The 20,000-nt window shown below is 39.2% G+C and overlaps 1 protein-coding gene across 8 annotated transcripts in view; it reads left to right on the top strand.

Annotated features, from left to right (window-relative positions):
- Positions 1–20,000, top strand: part of sim (single-minded) — a 61,059-nt gene that overhangs the window by 33,312 nt on the left and 7,747 nt on the right. For 4 of the 8 annotated variants that reach the window (XM_069137771.1, XM_069137775.1, XM_069137770.1 and 1 more), the window contains exons 2-5: positions 8,734–9,108; positions 14,026–14,111; positions 14,221–14,310; positions 15,558–15,782. In XM_069137771.1, the coding sequence (XP_068993872.1) occupies positions 8,934–9,108; positions 14,026–14,111; positions 14,221–14,310; positions 15,558–15,782 (576 nt within the window). In that variant the 5' untranslated portion in view covers positions 8,734–8,933. Of the gene's footprint in view, positions 1–5,392; positions 5,738–8,517; positions 8,539–8,733; positions 9,109–14,025; positions 14,112–14,220; positions 14,311–15,557; positions 15,783–20,000 lie in introns of those variants that run through there. The other 4 variants (XM_046633958.2, XM_069137772.1, XM_069137774.1 and 1 more) reach the window with 3 other exon arrangements.

Below are 20,000 nucleotides of genomic sequence, written 5' to 3' on the forward strand. Positions count from 1 at the left end.
GTAAAGCTGAACTTTTCTGTAATACGTAGTCACGAAATCGAAAAAGAACATAGCAAAAGAGAGCTAAAATAAAGAATCTTTGTAAATCAATAATAGACGTTCATTTTTTATACGTTCTTCGAGTTGGCATATAAAGCGCCCCGTTACGATGACGTAACAAGTTTTTTTTTTTTTCTTGTTATTTTCACGGGTTCCGAAATCCCCGTAACACTCTACACGGAATTCCTGACCTAGATTACGAAGCGTTGAAACGCGCGGTCACAAAAATTGGGGGTGTTGGGTTACGGCACAGAAAAATAAAAGTCAGTGAGTGAATATCGGAATAATCCCGAGTCTTTCGGAGAAGACAGTCGGGGGTGTGTTTGATTGTCTTGAAAATGATGCATCGTCGGAGCAAGGAAAACATCCCGACTCCACCCCTCGCAGCTTGCACGGAAAGCTTCAACGAGAGGCTGGAAGATCGCTCTCATAGAAAAACGAGTGAAAATATGCGGCGGAAACGGAGCTAATCCGTTCGCTGGTTGCCGAGTCGTGCCTCGTGCCGGAATTTCACTTTTCACGACGCATTGAGCTGGTCACGAACGCCCCAAAATCACCCCCGCCGTCGACCTTCTTACGACCGTTTAACAAATTTTTCATGACCGACTCAATGACCGAGATGAATTTTTAACTTCCGTTCATTTTTCGGGATAATTCTTCACCGAAAACCATTTCCAGAGTCTTCATTCAACGGTCACGAATCTTTTTCACCAATTCTCAATGCTTCGATTATGTACATCCCATTTTATTCTTTTTTTTTTTTCTTTTTTCTATTTCGCACTTCGTTCCATTCTTCGGATATCCAGAATATTGTAAATTTTATCGGTGAAAAAATTTTAATCTGGCGATTGAATCACGTAAATCCATTGAATTGACAAATTTCACCGAAAACTGAATGTTAATTCTCGTATGGTTGGAACTACCTTAAGACGTTAGTTTATGCAGAGGAAAATCGGTGACGATCGAATGAGAGTGATTTGTTGATATCGATCAAACAAATTTCGTATACGAATTTACGGATTTTGAAAGATTCGAATGGATTTTAAAGATGTAATACGAATTGGAATAATTTCAATCGTTACGGAAGACGCGAAAGGATCTCAAATAATTTTAAACGATTTTATCGTATAACGCCAAGTTTTTACGCAACTTTTCACGACGTCCATAAATTTGTAACAATTTCAAATAATTTCACGAGATACATACGTCGAATGATTTTTAAACTAACGCTAAGCGACGTCAAGGATTTTTTAAGATCTACAAATATATATTATGCGGTAATGTTACACAATTTTAGGAGCCAAGTTCCGCGAGAATTCATTAAAAGTCGTAAGAGGGTTCAATTTTGCAATGGTTTACGTAGTTTTTGTAACATCGAGCTTCCTCACGTTGGATAAAGTATCGAAAAGTTCGCGAATATTAATTATCAGGATTGATTCGAAACCAAAAAAAATTAGCTGATCGGTAAATTTGAACGAGACTGAAGTTAACGTTAACTTGACAGAATTTTCAAAGAACAAAAAAAAAACCCTGCTTTGCAGCAGCAGAAATACTTTAAACGGATTGAGTGTACAAGACACGAGTACATTCGGTGAAAAATTTGGTTGTAATGATTAAAATTTGGTCCTGGCAAAAAAATTTCAGGGTTAACACAGACTCGAGGAAACATTGTTTTTACGCAACAAAAAAGTTCAGTTGATTTTACAGCGCGCAGAAAACAAAATGTTTGATCAATGTCTGAGAAAAGGTTTCGCACCACAATTCCATAGATTCTGTTGAGATTGCGAAATCAGATCTACGCAGTGAAATCATTTTGTAAATGTTGATAAATAATTGTTCAGTTGTTGTAGCTGAAAAAATGATTCAATGATGTTGGATCACGAATGATTTAGTTCTACCTGGAGTCCCTTCCAATAACTGCTCGTATTACTTCTCTTGCGAGAAAGGATTTTCAACGCGTTACAGAGACTATTTTGACACTTGGATAAATTTTTTTTTTTTGTAGTTTTACGATTTAACATATTATTTGGTAGCTATAATCAATTGATAGCTCTCGTGATTTCGTAAATTTGACTAATCTTCATCCACCTAATAGATTTAGCGAATTATATGAAACGATTTGGTTGAATCTACCAAACGTTGTTCAATATTTTGATGACACCGTTAAAACAGTATTATTTCATTAAATAGACTAAATTAAAATCGAGATTTCGTATTTATAAGTATCTATATTATATTCAATTAAATTTTTTTGTAACTTCGAGCCAGTTATTTAATTAATTTTGCCATTTATAACAAAATATTGCGTTCCGACGAGAAAATTTTGCCCAAAATACATCGACAAATTGATTTCTGTGAAAAAGTTGAACGTTAAAGTCTGACACCGGGTTTCGGAAGATCCGAAAATTGCGAAATTGTGATTTTCCGAAAAGGGCAAATTATCGAGAGTAAAATCGCAAAATCCTGCCTCGCCAATTCACCCACCGGTATGTCAAACCGTTGTTGTTGTATGAAATAATTCCATGGGTATACAGAATAATTCACATTACGGCGCGTTGTTTCGTCAATGTTTATGCGGCAGCGGCTTAGCGGCCTTTCGACACTTGACAAAACACAGGAAACGGGTAGGTAGGAACAAATTCCACCCACCGAATCCTCCTCGTACCTACAGTCGGAATTTGGAATTTCTCAGCTCTAAAATAAGGTCACATTCCTCTACGAAGTCTCCGTTAATCGGGCCTCGATTCACTCGATTCCGTGAAAGTTTACTCCTTTCAAATAAAAAATAAGTCAAATAAATAATAAGTATTGTATTCTCAGACCGACATCACAACGCCTTTGATCGTAATAAAATAAATCCAATTTCAAACTGTCTCAAATTTAATTCAAAAAAACTATCGTTTGGTACTTATACTTTTTACTTTAGCATCGTGTTAATAATTGTTTACATATTCAAAGAGTTTGAATAGTCTTCTAAAAACGAAAAAAAAAAAAATGTATAAAAATCTGAAACGTGTGCCGAGAGAGAAGTGAAAAAAAAAAAAAAATATCGTAGATTTTACATCTCCTGCATTGTATATATGGACAGAATTGTTTTTTCTTTTTTTTTCAGTTAAATTTACATCAATCGTGGCAAGATTTACAAATCCGACAATGAGAGTCACAGTTACAATATGTTTATGTAGGTAATTCTACCGCAATCGATGTAGTTTCGACTCCAAAAAAGAGCTGTCCATTTATTTACCACAGAAAGATGTAAATCTATGTAAGAATTTTTCACCTGATACTCGTATCGGAAAAAGGTCCCGAGACCTTTTCAACCTGTCACCGACTTAGCCAATCCACAAACAACGTCTAGATTAATTTACAAGCGAAGGTAGCTCAGAGCTGTTGGAACAAGTGTTTAAAGGCATTGTTGGCGTGCGAAATACCTTTAAAACGCCACATCTGGACACCAGATGTGGGGATATTCTAACGGACACTCGCGGTGCAATGAGGATGGTTTTAGCGACAGGTTCAGTGCGTAAAAATACCTGCGTCGAAACTTTGAATACGTCTATTGTAGAGTACAATGCAAATGGACTGCACCTTATACATTGCCAACACGTGTTACCTAGATTTTCCAAACTGGTATAATAAACCGTTAGTTACGACCGTTTGACCCTCCGTACTTATGTCCCGCACTTTGCAACACATGGTTTGCATTAAGATAAGCTTTTCTCTACCTGTTCACCGCAATCCTGCAGCCTGTCCAAACTCACCATTAAGCTCTTTTCCTCCCTCGCTTACAACAACTTGGTATACTCGCTGCAGGTTCAGACCCGAGACATTGGTAGACATCTTTCCAGATAATTCCCTTACACCGTGTATTGTAACCTGAATTTAAAAACAGTTAGACTAAGTCTGGTCCGATTGACAAGTTAGACGCAGGTGTCTACGACAATTTCTTTATGAATAACAAAACTTCTATGACCGATGCAAACCGGCATCCGTTCGTAACAAGACGCGCGATGTAAAACAATGCAAATGTCTATCGTTCGTTAGTAAAAATTGTTCGTTATAATACGAACTCCTGTAGCGAGTAACCTCTTGAATGATACAGCACCTGATGTGACGGAATGAAGTGACGAAAACGTTAAAGAATTCATCACGGTGCGATGGGTTTGCAATTTCATCGATTAAATCCAATCCTGTGTAGAGAAATTCGGATAATTCTTCCGATGAAACATTTTTCATTCAACGAGATCAACGATTTTTCACACAGAGTTAACGATGGAGAAGTTTTACAGTGGTAGGATGAGATCTGACGTTCATACTTTTGCCGGATTATTCCTCACCTTGTCACAAACCAAATTTTTAGTCGACTTATACCGCAAGAGCGGACTCAGGAAACGCATAGAATATTTCCTCTTTGACAGCTTCTCTCATTACACAATAAATCGGTAAACTGAAAACATTGAAGGTTTCTACAGTGAGACGTAAAGGAATCGCAGCTCAACTAAGAATGTTAAAATTTTATACGAGGCAATACCGATCATCGATTCAACGATTTTGTTCGGGAATACACAGTGCTGAGTAAAGTTGAGCGAAATTTAGTTATTTTCATTTAGACTCCCGAATAACCGTACAACCGACAAGATCCAACGAGGGATTAATCTTTTCTAACCTCGATCCGTTTACGCATATCACGGATGCACTCTTCCGTTGACGGTTCCCAATGGTGGTAAAAAGTAACTAGATTTCCGTATACCATTGGAAGCTGATCTCGAGCAGTTTCATTTGGAACTCGAGGTCCTGCCCCAGTTGAAGGTTGGAAATGAAGTTGACAATCGAGGTTCCCGAGTTAGTCCATTGAAGAGTTGGGACTTTCCCAGCGGCCTTCTCGGCAGGACTTGCCGGTTATCGACGGGGGTTCGGTCGGAAGGTCGCTCGTCAGGGGAACAGTGCAGCCACCAGCAATTGCCTTTCCCTTTGATTCGACCATCTACGCCCCTCCTGGATTTCCCCAGGCTTGGGATTTTCCCTCGACCCCATAGGCAGTCACTGGCTGTATACAAGTGCGAGTACGCTACGGAGGCATGTAAGCGGGATGGATACATAGAGTGAATGAGTGAGTGAGAGACAGAGAGAGAGAGAGAGAGAGAGAGAGAGAGGCACCGCGTTCCCCTCTAAATGACCCTGGGAAGGGTGGGGCTTAAAGTGAGGGTGTTGAGTGCTGGGTGTTACCTACAACCCGGAGGTGATATACATAGGTATACAACCAAGCATCGCCGAGACAACGTGGGGCAGAGAAGAATTGTACATTCAGGAATCAGTCAGTTCTTCCTGACGTCGTGGCACCGTCAGTCAGTCAGTCAGTCAGTCGAGATCGGGGGTGCGAGCGAGCGCTGCTTTTTCCACCCCGATTTCTCGGTGTCAGTTTTGACTGGCGGCGGGAAAATAAGCTGCGTGCGTCGTTGTTTTAATTTCGTCTATCTTGTTTTCCCGCCTTGTCGCGTGTGAAATTATGCGGGAGACTTGTCGCAAGTTCTGCAATGCGAGAGATTGACTTTTCTGTTATTTCAAATATCGCAAAAATCGTCAAGAAAATCAATCGAAATGGGACCAATGATTCGGACGGCTGCTGGCCTCTCGGCCAGCGATCCATACGTCGAAACGTGGAAGAGGAGACGGGCTGTCGACGACACGATTCAAAAAGGTACCCGATAACCGCTCGTTTTTTATTTTTACCGAGTTTGGGAATCGCGTCGACGGAAATAAGTATTCGACAAACGGAGGCAGTGACAAGATCTGGCGGGTTCCTCTCACCGACAGAACGCATTTTAAATTTGAATCGTATCATGCCCGCGTCAATTCAGGAACGTTTCGCGCTTTAGCGCAGGTTTTTGACAGAAAAAAAAAAATTAAAAATTGACCAATCGACAGGAGTAAAAATAATTTTGGCAATGTTCTCGGTTCACGTTTCGTCGTACCGAAAACAACTCTATCTCTGCGGTGAATGTGGAGTAATTGTTAGAGTTTGCGAATTTATACGAGTATCTGTAAGGTATCGCATTTCCACACGTGGCGAAAAGTACAATGTCTACATATGGGGCGAAAAAAATTTATTCAGAGAGATATTACAATAAGCTTTCGTGTTCATTTTCGTGAAAAGTGCAATCCAAAAATAGTACTTTTTTTTATTCTTATTTATATTCCGAAGTTATGGAATCTCCATTTTCTAACAGGTATCTGCAAAATTTTATTACATTTTGTAAGATTTTTCGGGAATATTTTCAGATTTTAGAAAGTGGGCTTTTATTTTCAAGTTTTTTAACGATACTTCAGATACGCTGGGTCGAGATATTTTGAAAATAATTGCGTTTGCGTTTTTCGTCACGTGCTTTCATTGGACAAAAAAATCTAAAACCAATCTGAGACATCGATTTAGAATCTCGATCGAGATATCATGGAATGCCCCGTATACTTATTCTACACACATGCGCAGAAGCGCTTGCGTTGAATGTTGCGACACAAGCGATTCTACACACGAGCGAAGGTGCAATTAGGTACGACAGCGTGCCTCGTGTATGTCGCCATATATAATATTACACGTTCGTACGTGTATTATACGTAGGTGTAGATATGTTGCACCGACTTATGTAAGTTATTCCTAGAACGCGAAACGATTGCCGACTACGAGTTTGCCGCTTCGTGGTAAGCCGCTGCCATTGCCTGCACATGTACATTTTTCTCTACGGTTAATTTTTTTTTTTTTTTGTATTTACAACTATCGTGCTCGGTTAACCGCTCCTCAAACAATCCGAACTGTTAAAGCCCGTTGCAACCCGCTTCCCTAGAACTGCAACGGTTCTTACGTACAGGCGACATCGCGATTACGGATATCGCAACGATGATTACTGTTTTTCTTGAATATGAGACGACATTCTTATTGTTCGCGTTGTAGCTGATGTTCAGACAAATTAAACGAGTCCAAGCACATTGATTTTGGACTTACCGTTCCCGAGATATCGTGATTTGAAGTCGTAGGGGTAGCGCGAGTTGCGCGACTAGCCAACTCGCTCTGTAAACCCAATCGCGCAACTGAAGCGAATCGCGAATTGCAAACTGCGATATCTCCGGGCTCCGCGGTCCGAAATCGGCTGACGAGGGCTCGTTGGATTCGTCTCATCCACAGCTGTGACGTCAGTGACGAGATAATCGTCCACGGTCCTTTTCAACGCAATGTGTCGTATCCGCAAAAGAGTAACGAGTGTAAGAAAAAATAGATTTTTCGACTTCCAAGCCTGTTTCGTCACTCGTACTTTCGTTTATCGCCATTTTCTACTAAGCCGCGTACATAAAATATGTATTTATTAGAATATATCGTTAAACGTGAAACTATATACATCTAATTGGAAGAAATTTTGTGCCTAATTGCTTTACAATAACTTCTGTAAATTATTTTCCAAGTTGAAAGGTAAAATACCTTCCTTACAGATTCCAAGAACGAGTAATCCGTAGTGAAAACTTGAGTGACTCTTGTAAACTTGTGATTAAAATTCATAAACAATTTTTTATTTATTTTTTTCTTCTTTTTCACCCCGTCGAATGCTTATTCAGGCGAACGTGTAGGTGAGAATGCAAATTTATCGCGGATGAAAAATCCATTATTCAGACGATTTCCATATCCGGAAGAGGAAGAGAAGGATCTCTTCGTAGCTTCGTCGTTAGAATGCTCGTTTTAACGATGGCGAAGGTACCTACCACCAACCTACCTCCGCGGATGGTCTCTTCTCGACGCTTCTCTACACCGTTCGCGGGAAATAACGTTGTGGTACTTCATGTACGACAACCGTGCAGTATATATTATCGCTCGCCCTTCGTGGCGTTTTCCATCGTAGACTTGGCTTTTTCGTCCGGTAAAATTAGTCCCGACGCGTCTCGTCGAGTCATTATAACCGAGGGGAAATTTCCACCACCGCAGAAGGTTTTCCATTTTTATAATACATTTCCCATCAACTTTTCAGGCAAACTAAATTCTTGCACATATACATATGAAACGCATATTCAAATTTAATCGTACACAATTTTTTCTTTGGTTTATCGACCATATCGATCCGTGATCTTGGACCGGATGAGAATGCGTGTAATAACGTATATATTTGCAGAGGTAAGTACCTGTAGTTGCGTGTTTAGTACGAGGTTCAATTATGAGACATAGTAATGGGTTGTGTATCGGCAAAGCGACGATTAGGCAAACGACGACAATCCGTGTCGCAGTTAAGTTAATTCACCTTGTATGCTGATAGGGTAAATTTAACGCCGTATAAAGTACAGGCGAGGCAAGTAGATGGCACTGCCATTCCCGCTATTACAGCATTGATTTTCCACCCCCAGGGTCCAGCCTCTCTCTCTCTCTCCCCCATTTTATCATCATTGACTCGAGGTTCAACGTGATCGACTCAAAGTCAACTTCACCGGGTAGAAGGACGGAACGATGGAAAAGGATCGTTGAAAGTTTAGACCAATAAATTTTTTCATTGCAGCTTTTTCCAAGTCCATCTTTTCCCGAACAAGAATTTGTATTCTACAAAGATCGGATGAAATATTTCGATCTTTCTCGATGTAGAAAGTTTCCTCGATTCCTGCATTGAACTCTACCTAAAAAACGCTTGTCAAGTAACTCGAGAATTGTCAACGGTGATGTTTCAGGTGGCGCTAATCATTCGAGTGATATTTTGGAGCTTCAGAACGCGAGTAAAATTCTTGAGAACAACAACGAGACGAGTAATAAAAACAACAACGGCTCGAGTAACAACTACGAGAAGAAGAGCAGCAGCTACGTAACTGGGACGAACGACGGTTGTTCGTTAAACGTAGCCAGCCTCGCATCCGGTCCCCAAGAAGTTGTGATGAAGGAAAAAAGCAAAAACGCGGCGCGGTCTCGTCGCGAGAAGGAAAACCAGGAATTCTTTGAACTCGCAAAGCTCCTTCCACTCCCCGCCGCCATCACCTCTCAACTCGACAAGGCCAGCATCATCAGGCTGACGACGAGCTACCTCAAAATGAGGCACGTCTTTCCTGATGGTGAGTTTCCTCCCAAAGTATACCTATATCCTCAAAAGTAAGAAAGACGTCATCTGCAAGCTGAGCTTTTCAAAAAGGAATATTCGTTTCTGCCGAAAAGTTGTTTTTTTCTTTTTTTTTTTTCATACATTGAAAAAAGTTTGCACCAGATACAGATTTTTCCTACTTTCTATTCTATTTTCAGATCTACGTATGGTTATATTTTTTTTCCTTTTTTCGTGTCATCAATTTTTTTTCAAACAAATCGAATTTTTTCAAATCATTTTCGCATCAGTCAATTGGATGTCATCAGATTTTAAGAAAAATTCACTCACAATTTCGACAGTACCTGAAGCGTGCTTCATCGATTTTCTCCATTATGTGACATTTTTTATTAAAGTACGTTGAAAAATATGAAACCCGTTTTTAAACATGCTAATTCAGCCGTTCAAGGGGTAAATATTAATATGTTACCCATAAAATTTAGTCCCAAGAATCTGTTTTGTAGGAATTATTGATAGTAACGTAATATTTATTGATAGACAATAATGTGCTCACTGTTTTTACCTTCAGGTTTTATCTCTAATGTTTTGGGGGTTAACTTTTGGTTGGTTTTTACCCGTTGAAGAGCCGAAAAAAAACAGGTCCAATGTTTTTTGAATTAGGTACTCAAAGATGTCACAGAACGTAGAAAATCGATGAAGTATATCACTCGGGTATATTTTTTCTGAATGATTCTTGAGTCACTTGCGAAAGGTTTTTCGTTTGAAAATAACTCGAAAATGGGTCGACCGATTTCAATCAAACTTGGTTTAATGTTTTCATCAACATTTCTTAGCAAAATTATTCTAGCAATCAGTTTTTTTTTTGGCGAAAATCCTATGGTTAAAAATTCTTAGATTATTAATGCGAATAACGGGATTAGCTGGAAGTCTATGGTTGGCCAGAAGTTAAAGCACACACGAGTGAGTTTTTGTAAACTGGATCGAATTCTCGAACACCTGAATGAAAGTCGTTGTAGGGCGGGGTTGAAGTTTCGATTTTTAAAAGTTACGAAAGCGCCTAATTACGATTTATTTGGTGGTGAAACTTGACGTAAAGAAATCAAACTTTGAAGAAACAACAACGTTTCGAATGGTCGGAAAGCCGACGGCTCAAAGTTCCAAAATGGAAGATTTCGAAAATTCAAGTTACGATAGAACAAAATTCCGAAAAATTGAGTTTCGATAGAGTGAGATTATGAAAATTAAAATATAATCAAGTTCACTCAACGAGTGGGTGTAGCAAATGAGAAAACCCGTAAATCAAAATGACCAGGATTCCGAAAGTAAAAGTATCGAGAATCCAAAACAAAGAAAAATCAAAGTGGTGAAATTTCACCAAGTCAGAAATTCACGGAATTGAAAACCTCGAGTCATTCGGAATTTCGACGTTTTGGATTTCTTCACTTTCGCACTTTCGGAACTTTGACTTGTCTGAGTTACCCCTTTTCGGCATTTTTTGCTTTCGCAACTTTGAGCGTCGGGTTTCGGACCGTTGAAAACTTTGATTTCTTTACTTCAAGTTTCAGCACCAAAAAATCGGGAATTTGGCGCTTTCGGAACTTTTCAAATTTGGAATTTCCACCCCGCCACGCCGCGCCGTTAGGAGCTTATCTATGTAAAGAAGGAGTAAAAACTGAGTGCGTCATTGCAATTTCCACGACGAATATCGATCATAATTCAAAATTGAAGGACCCTGTACGAAGACGTCGAGGGTCTGGTACAGAGCCCACTAGAGATCCTCGCAAAGGGCAAATAATATCGGATGAGATGGGTGTGATTGTGCACTTAGTGCATTGTTAGGCCCGGTTCTTTGTAAGCAAAGCATGGGGGCCACCGGGTGTATGGGTGTGGGTACACACTATAGTGTTACAATGGCGTTTTACCGACGGACCCCTCAATTTCTCGAGTGGTTACGTCCCTCTAGACTAGATCATCCCGCCACGCCGACGCGACGCCGTCGAGATTCTTTCTGTCTAGCCTTTAAAATGAAATCCATTTTTGGTCTTTCAATTTTTTAAAGAAATCAAAATCTTTCCGAAAGTAGTTACGGAGGACGTTCGTTTCGCCAGCTCTCGCGTTTACTATTAAATATATAGGTATATATGTATGTATAATAAAGCCTTTGCAATTAAAGTCAGTCAGTAAATTTCGTCTCAAGCTCAAAAATTTGTAAACTTTGCAAAAGCTGCGAATACTTTTATGATATCACGCGTATACTTTATACGTATGGGGTAACTATGCAAGTGCATAGGCTACGTTGTCTGGTGAATAAATTATTGAATGAGATCGTTCGATTGATTTGTCGAAAATGTTTCGAGATCTGTTCGATAGATTGAATCGATTTAAAAATCGGGTGACAGCATATTTGGTCCAGATTCGAATCAGGTCGGAACTGTCACGATATTTTTGACGAGGCATAAATCGTGGCGCGCGATGCGGTTGACACGTTCGCAGTTTGTTTGCCCGGAGTCTTTTTCTGTCGTTGAATCCTGATATTATATTTGACGTATTATTATTTTCACATTTCGAAACAAGGACAAACAGTTCTTGCGAACATTGCCAAGCGAGACAAAAAGAAAACGCAAATGAATTAGAATAAACGATCAGAGTTTGAAAGAATAACAAAAGTTTTTGCTGAGATTTCAAACAACTTGAGAAACATGTTCAAAGTTTAATTATACAAAACGCGTATCAAGATAAACATATTCTTACTATTGCCCGTAGCGTATAATCGAAATTCGTGTCAAAGATGAAAATAAAACAGGCATACAAATTTGTGTAAGCAAAGTGGAAAGCGATGAGTTGGCAAGATCAATGTTATATGTATAGAAGTTTTCGAAAGAGTGAAACGTTAACCCGAAGAAAAAGGCAACAAAAGCAAAGAATAATATTGTCAAGATGTTTAAGTAAACGGAAGTGCAACACCGCGTCTTTATTTTCGTCTTATGTTTCCATTTATTTGTTTCTCCCCTTCTGATTCTTATGTATCACGTATAGTAACGTCAATGAATGCCTTAAACCTTCCGTCTAACTTGTTTTCAGTCCGAAATAAAATACGAATTCGATTCTATGCGAATTATCTAACAATAATTAGATTACGAGTCATTGTCACATAATTTGTAGGGAAACAAACTCACATTTTGTTTCCGACCGTAAACAAGTTAGACGTAAGGTTAAGACATTAATGAATTTTACTGAATTGTGAAAATGACTACCAATCTCTGAAGTTGGTAACAAGAGATTGGGAGTCATTGTCACAAAATTCGTATAGAATCAAAGTCGCATTTTGTTTCGGACCGAAAACAAGTTAGACGAAAGGTCAAGAGGTTTAAGACATTAATGAGTTTTACTGAACTGTGAAAATGACTCCCAATCTCTGAAGTCGGTAACAATAGATCGGGAGTCATTGTCACAAACTTCGTATAAAATCAAACTCGGATTTTGTTTTCCGTCCGAAAACAAGTTAGACGAAAGGTTAAGAGGTTTAAGACATTAATGAGTTTTACTGAACTGTGAAAATGACTCCCAATCTCTGAAGTCGGTAACAATAGATCGGTAGTCATTGTCACAAACTTCGTATAAAATCGAACTCGCATTTTGTTTCGGACCGAAAACAAGCTAGTCGAAAGGGGAGGGCAGTAACGAACATCACTGTACATACGTAAAACAATCGAATCGCAAAAAAGAAAACAGGAAAAAACAAGTATACGAATGACATTGGCCAAATCGGAGCTCTGTTTTATCGGCGGGCATTAGTTTAACGAACCTATCATTAATCGTAGTCGATTGTTTTCACGTTTCACTCTATGCCACAGTTTATACCTAACCACACACGTATGTTATACGCAGAGAAAAGTTTCATCCGCCGTACAGACTCTTCTCCCGCTAATATCGCGCCGAGGAATATAATTAATGCGCGAACACGAGCCAAGTATACTCTGTTGGATAGGTAGGAAGGTAGGTACTGCTGCAAACTGGCGACTCGAGTTTGTCACATATATGCACTGCGTCTATTTCGTTTCACCCCTGCACATTTTGCGGACATTGTATTATACGTATGGTATAATTTATACCCCCAGGTATGGCGAAGTTGGTACTTATATTGTATCTGGTTAGTTCTTTTTATACACTCTAAGGAACCCATCTTTTTTTTTTCTTCGGCAATCTCTTTATTCGCGCCGTTGTATATGTATAACCCTCGATAGTTGATAATTAATTTATTCCGACACGTTATTGAGGATATTAAACTTGTTTGCCAGTTGTGCAATAACGGCGATATAATTGTTATGTATAATTGTAACCGTATTATTATTTCAATTGCGCAATGATCCAGGAAGCGGAATATGTTAAAAAAAATTCAATTCTTGCGTAAGAGAAAATATATCTGGAAACAGCAAAAATTTGTTTCTGAAAAGCGTAAATTTGATGAATATTGCGCGATATATTCATTACAGTTTAAAACTAGCAATATTAACAAAATCTTTAGATGATACACAAAAAAAAAAAAAAAAAAGTAAGGAAATGATTTCGACGGTGTAACTTATAACGTCAGCTTTTTTGTCTTTTTGTTCGATAATTCTTACAGCATTCAATATAATAAATAGGTAACGTGGAGCTGCGGCTAGAACGAGCTACACGCGAAATCGCAGTAGTAAGAGTAAACGTTTCGGCAGACAACGATGAGATAAGCTTGTAGAGACCATCTATAACCGTATAAAAACTGAATCGACAGTTTAACTCGAATATTCTGTTATTCCGGAGGCGTTTTTTGTTAAAGCGAACAGTATCGACTGCATAAAATGAACTCATGCGATAAATGGTGATTTTTTTAACCGCTCCGATGTTCATCGCCGACAGAAAAGTGCGAAATCTGAATTTCTAATTTGATTTTCAGGTCTCGGAGACGCTTGGGGCGCGGTTCCACCAGCAACGAATCCGCGGGAGGCTGCAATCAAGGAACTGGGCTCACATTTGTTGCAAGTAAGTGTTCAGTATTCGCTGATTGGACGATAATCTTGGGAAATACTTGTTTACCCGTGAAACCTGCGAGTCTTTGACATATACTCACTGATTATATCCTCGGTTTCAGACACTGGACGGATTCATATTTGTCGTTGCACCTGACGGGAAAATCATGTACATCAGCGAGACTGCTAGCGTGCACTTAGGATTATCCCAGGTCGGAGATATCCCCTAATTTATTCATATTAAACGAAAAAGAGCCTCGGAATACGGGGTGAAAGGTCGAATGATCAATTTATCGAGTAAAAGTCGCGACGAAAGTTCCCTTAGAACGATTTCGAGCGACAGATATCTTCCGAGTTACGGATCTTCAGACATCTCCGATCCGGAAAATGTCACGTGACTCGAACGATGCGCGCGCATTTAGCGCGACGGAGCGTTCCGATTGGTCGATACAAGATATTCCGTAACTTGGAAATTATCGGTTCTTCGTACTTCTTGCAAAGCAATTCATTTGTAAATATTCGCAAGGTATTTGTCTTCTGAATTTCGTCGACTTTTAACGCCAAAAAGTGAGTACAGGGTGTTTACGAGTAAATGCCGCAGTACCATGGGTTGCCTACTACTCGGGGGAACAAATATCGATAATACAGATCACCGATTTATCGGTTTGAACTCCTCGTGAGTGAGCTGGGAATGCCCGTGTTGCCAAGCTGTATGAATTTGGCCAAGCAGTGGTTTCGTTGTTTATATAACCTATGCTAAACAGAGTTCAGTGATCGCGTTTCAGTGTCACGTCAAAGTGATTATATGACTCGGGTTAACTACAGTGATTAAGCAGCTCGGTAGGTCTGTCTTACCGATATTTGTTCCCCTAATGGTAGGTAACTACCAACGTACTGGGCATTTACTCGGTAACACCTTGTACAAAATGTATAGTTCAACGTATTAGATAAAGGTTAACACTTGTTAACCGAAAATCGTCGACCAGCAGTAACGAATCTCATTTTAATTTCATCTATACAGGGCTGATAGCAGGCTCCTTATCACCGATGAATATTGAAAACGATCAATTGAATTGGTCAAATTTTGTAACGGAAGAATAACTTTTTCCTTTTTACACGTTTAGAAAAATAATGTCCCAGCAGGTCGTCTAAAATTTTTTGATTCATTTAAATATTTTTTAATCTATTACTAAGTAAAAAAAAAAAGTACAAAATACAAATTAAACGTCGATGTGACGATTTAAATGTTAAAATTACAATAATTTGTGATGTCGTATTTATTATAACAGAAATATGACAAGTAACACGAACGTAAAGTCGACCTCCTGGGACGTTATGTTTAGTTAAATATTTCCAACAGCGTATCGGACAAGTCGCCAGCTTTCAGCCCTTTGCGTCAAATCCAACAATGGCCAGCATACGCATTTGTTAATAATCCTTTGAACCCTTGTTATTTTAGGTGGAACTGACCGGCAACAGTATCTACGAGTATATTTTCCCTGCGGATCACCAAGAAATGGAAGCTGTTCTAAGTCTGACCCACCTGGCAACATCTCCGAACGGACTGAGCAATCTTCCACCGCCGAATCCACGAGGTGACATCGAACTGGAACGGGCGTTTTTCATCAGGATGAAGTGTGTCCTTGCGAAAAGGAACGCCGGTCTCACAACGCACGGTTTCAAGGTTAGCTCCTCTCCTTTCCCTGTAACCAAAAACAAAAAACCTGTCAGATTATACGAATTTCAGTAATGTGCAAAGATATTTGGAAGCGGAGTTGCAAGGATCGCGATCACTTCTTTAATATCGATTTATTGCGATTCTCGCGAGGAAAAGGGACCTCGAGTGATGAAAATCGGTTATAGCGAGCAGATTGAAGTTAATAACAGTTAATGTAACGAGATATTGAAACTAAAACGATGTTTTTTAAAATTTTTAAGGACTTTAATTTCCAAAATCTGAACACACTTTCCCTTCTAAAAATGGAATACTCAATTTGCTACGATCCTACAGTTGCGAGATAACGATTTTTCCTAACAATGAACCGTTACGTCAACGTTACGAAATTCACTCTCGTCTATACAGCGGCAGGTCTGCGCAAAGCTGGCAAAAACTGCACAGAGAAAAATACAGGCAAATATCATGAGCGAGTAGGCACAACCTGCAGCCAACCTTCCGATCGCCGAGAAGCGTTAACGATTAGCATAACAGAAGCCGTCCGCATCCATCCATCCGCAACAGGAAATCGTAAAACGAATAAAAATACATAAATAAAGATAAGCATGGTGGCCATGCGGCAGTGTTGCCCATTGGTTAAGCAGGGGTGGCATTGTCCTGGTCACGTGCGATCCTGCAACGGGGCGACCACCAGGTAGATATCGCTCTTGCAGTGTATTGCGTGTACCGAATACAGGCGTTGTGTGGATGTAAAGCGGAAGTTTTGGTGCGAGATGCGGAATCTGGAATTCCGAATTCCACAAATTTTTCCATATATCTTTTGCGCGGACCCTCCTCAACGGCGAAACAGTCTGACTAAGGTAAGTGTACCGGTTATTGATCCCTTTTGGTTGAATCTGTTCGATCCTTTGTTATGAAATAACCAAGAGAAGTAAATTTGTATACAGTGTTTAATCATCTAGCGATTGGTTTTAGTCATCGAAAAATTCACAATTTCTGATGTCAGTTTATAATTTTTCTTCGTAATAAAAGGGTCAGTAATTGGGTCTAAACGTGTCAATAACCGGTACACTCAACTTGTTACTTCGCGAAACAGTTGTAACGGATCGTAACACCCGTTTCTGATATTCATTGATTAAAATGATTATGAATTTACTATGCATTTACTGTTGAACAGAGTTGTCAATTTACATAATCAGTGCAGTGACATAAATTACGATGTTATTGTCCTGGATTTACAATGATTTACAAATTCAGAAATAGACTCGAATCTTGGTTTTAGCAAAAAACGATGGAAGATGTGGGAGAAATTCTTGCAAGCAAAAAAAAATAAAACACTACGCAATACGTACACGGGGTCTCCGAGACCCGAGGTTTTTCTTCAATCATTCTTCATTTTACTTGCACAAACAAGCCTGATTCGCGCACGCTTAGTTTAAAGTCTGGGGTGATAAACTGGACCTGTGACAAAGCAACGTGACCGACTCTGTTTCCGTTTTCCAAAAATAGCAAAACCAAATTGTGCTACGGGGTGTAGATGTCGCGAATGAATGACGGTGATATTTGCGTAAGGAATCAGAGTCATAGAGCAGTCTCGACACCGGCATATGCCGGGGAGGAAACATTTCAATCGGTTATTGGGGTTGCGGTAAAGTTGTTGGGAGAAAACGAGCGACGGTCGCGGGTTGAATGCGAAAATCTAAGGGACCCTCGAAATAGGAGATCTGTTTAGCAAATAGCTTACGAAGGCTTTGGCGAGCCGCGGGATCCTGGCCACCATAGAACCACCAGCTCCCCAATAACTGGGAGGCGTCAACCCGACTAGGAGACAAAGTGTAACGTCTCGTCTGGTTGGCAGAGTAGCGAGTAGATCCTCTACGGGTAGGGAAGCGAGTCGCGTTGCTCGTCTTTTCTCCCTCTAAGCTGTTAGTCAAGCTAAGGGTAGTTTTTCTATAGCACTTAAAGGAACAAAGAGGACCTAGTTGGCTTGCTGCCTTTGGTCGAGCCTGTCACACCATTGCATTATGCGCATTGTCACAGCACGCCTCGAGGCTACCTTAATCAATGTGTAATTGAGCGTGTAGGAATACACCATGGACCCTCCCTTGTACCTACCCCATGAGTCCCATGATTTAATTGGCGCGAATCACGCCGCGTTGAGTATAACAAGGGTTTATCCTTGCGCGTGGAAACGTTGTCTGTGTAAACGACGAGCCTTGATTCGATCGTCGATCTACGAATTATATACTCGGATCAAAGATGCGGGGAATAGTTCTTGATAATAACTTGACGGGGATCGTCTTTTTAAATCATTTTTTGGACAATTTTTTAAGACAAACCTATGAAACGAATTTCAAAAAAATTTCAAATTTTTTTTTCATCAAACAACAACTACCAAAGCAATCATGATTATCCTAGTTCCCGTGATGGGTATGTACGCATGATAAAGGTGCTGTAAAAATTTCAGCATAGCTGTTTTTTTACCCAATGAAAAGCAACAAAATATACATCCCTAACAATTTAGGTACTTATTTTGAGGTTTCTTTTTTTTTTTTGTTATCCCGACAGTTGGATTAAGAAAATATTCAACAATTTAAAGATTAAAAATTAATTAAGAATAAAAAATCGAGTCGAAGGAGCATTTAGCACAAGTCTGGGTGAAGGCTAACAGAGGGTTAATAAATCTGGGCATTCAATTAAGCGTGAAGTCACTTTATCCGTGTTTATCGCACATTGAAATATTCCAAAATCGGCGCGTTTGTTTCAATAACAACAGCGTTAACCCTAATTTCTCACATCTCCGATACACTTTAGCTCAACCAAAATTAATTTTCTCATTAGTTTGATAGTTAACGAGAAGTTCATTTCGTTATGCAAGTTATGTCAATAGACACGCCGATGGCTATTCGCTCTCACAATACCGCACTATATGCGTATAATTTACGCCCAGACACGAAATTATCTTATAACACTTACTTACAACTTGCTGGCGCGGTGTTCGGAGCAACACTGACTAGATACTGTAAGTCGGCTCTTCCGAACTCTACGCTGAGATTACAAAGGTCACGTCGTGTTTACACCTGTTCGGTTCTCACCTATTTATTTTTTTTTTCTTCTTCTACCGTATGTACACCTTTCATTCATATTACACAGTGAGCGGTAACGGCCTTTGCAATAAACGAATCTGGTAACCGAAGATTATTGTTTTATTTTGCTCGATTGATAGACTGAGAAATTAAAAGGCTGACCAAATTAATGAAATGAAAGAAACGTAAATATACACATAAAAGTATCGTCAACCATTGTGTAAGGAAATATTGTCTACTATGTATATTATATGTTAGTTGATCACTAGGCTTTGCACGCTTTTTTTAATCTATAATTTCCTAGATATTCCAGCCTGTAAATTCAAGAAATATAAAGCTGAATAACGACAATTTCTTTACACATTAATACTAATACTTTTAGTATTATCGAGTAAATATCTTATTGTATGACTATCGATTTACGAAAAACAGCCGGCGATTTTCTTCAAGAAAAAAAAACGAAACAAAGTTTGGTGTTGAGAAACAAAATTTTGAGTACACATTTTTTTTACTAGTTTGTTTCTTCGACAGACTCAAAATTCCAGGCTTATTTTTGAAATTCCCTAACCTTTCCGCGACTTTTCACTGCTGTAAGAAATTTCCTAAATTTTCCCCTGTTTTACAGATTTTCCCTGCGCGTACAAACCCTGAATTCACTTCGAAAAATGACACATATATTCAAGTTCGAAGATTACACTTGACTTCCATGAGTCTATAAAATGTTTCTTTCTATTAGTTTTTATATTTTGAAAAAAGTCACCGTATCATTTCACCACTGGTGTTTTTTTTTTTTTTTTCTTCCATCAAGACAACATTCGTACATCAAGCTACGTTTCGACATATTATTTATTTATTTGTTTTTTTTTCTTAAGAGAAGAGAAATAAATTGTTCAAAGAGGTACCGACGTAAAACGAAGACGTAAATTGAAGCAACGCCGCGAGGCTTGAAAAACCCTCGAGTTTACGTCATTGTGATTTTTTTTTTTGTTTTTTTTATTTATGTTCCTCCCAACTCTTTTTACATACACGAGGTTACAGCGAGTCCCGGAACATATGGTTGCATATTTATAAAACACACACACAAAGACGATATGAGAAGATGCACCGCAGCTAACAAGGTTATTTGATTTACAAATTTCGA

The sequence above is a fragment of the Neodiprion pinetum genome, chromosome 7 (assembly GCF_021155775.2).
Source record: "Neodiprion pinetum isolate iyNeoPine1 chromosome 7, iyNeoPine1.2, whole genome shotgun sequence".
NCBI lineage: Eukaryota > Metazoa > Arthropoda > Insecta > Hymenoptera > Diprionidae > Neodiprion > Neodiprion pinetum.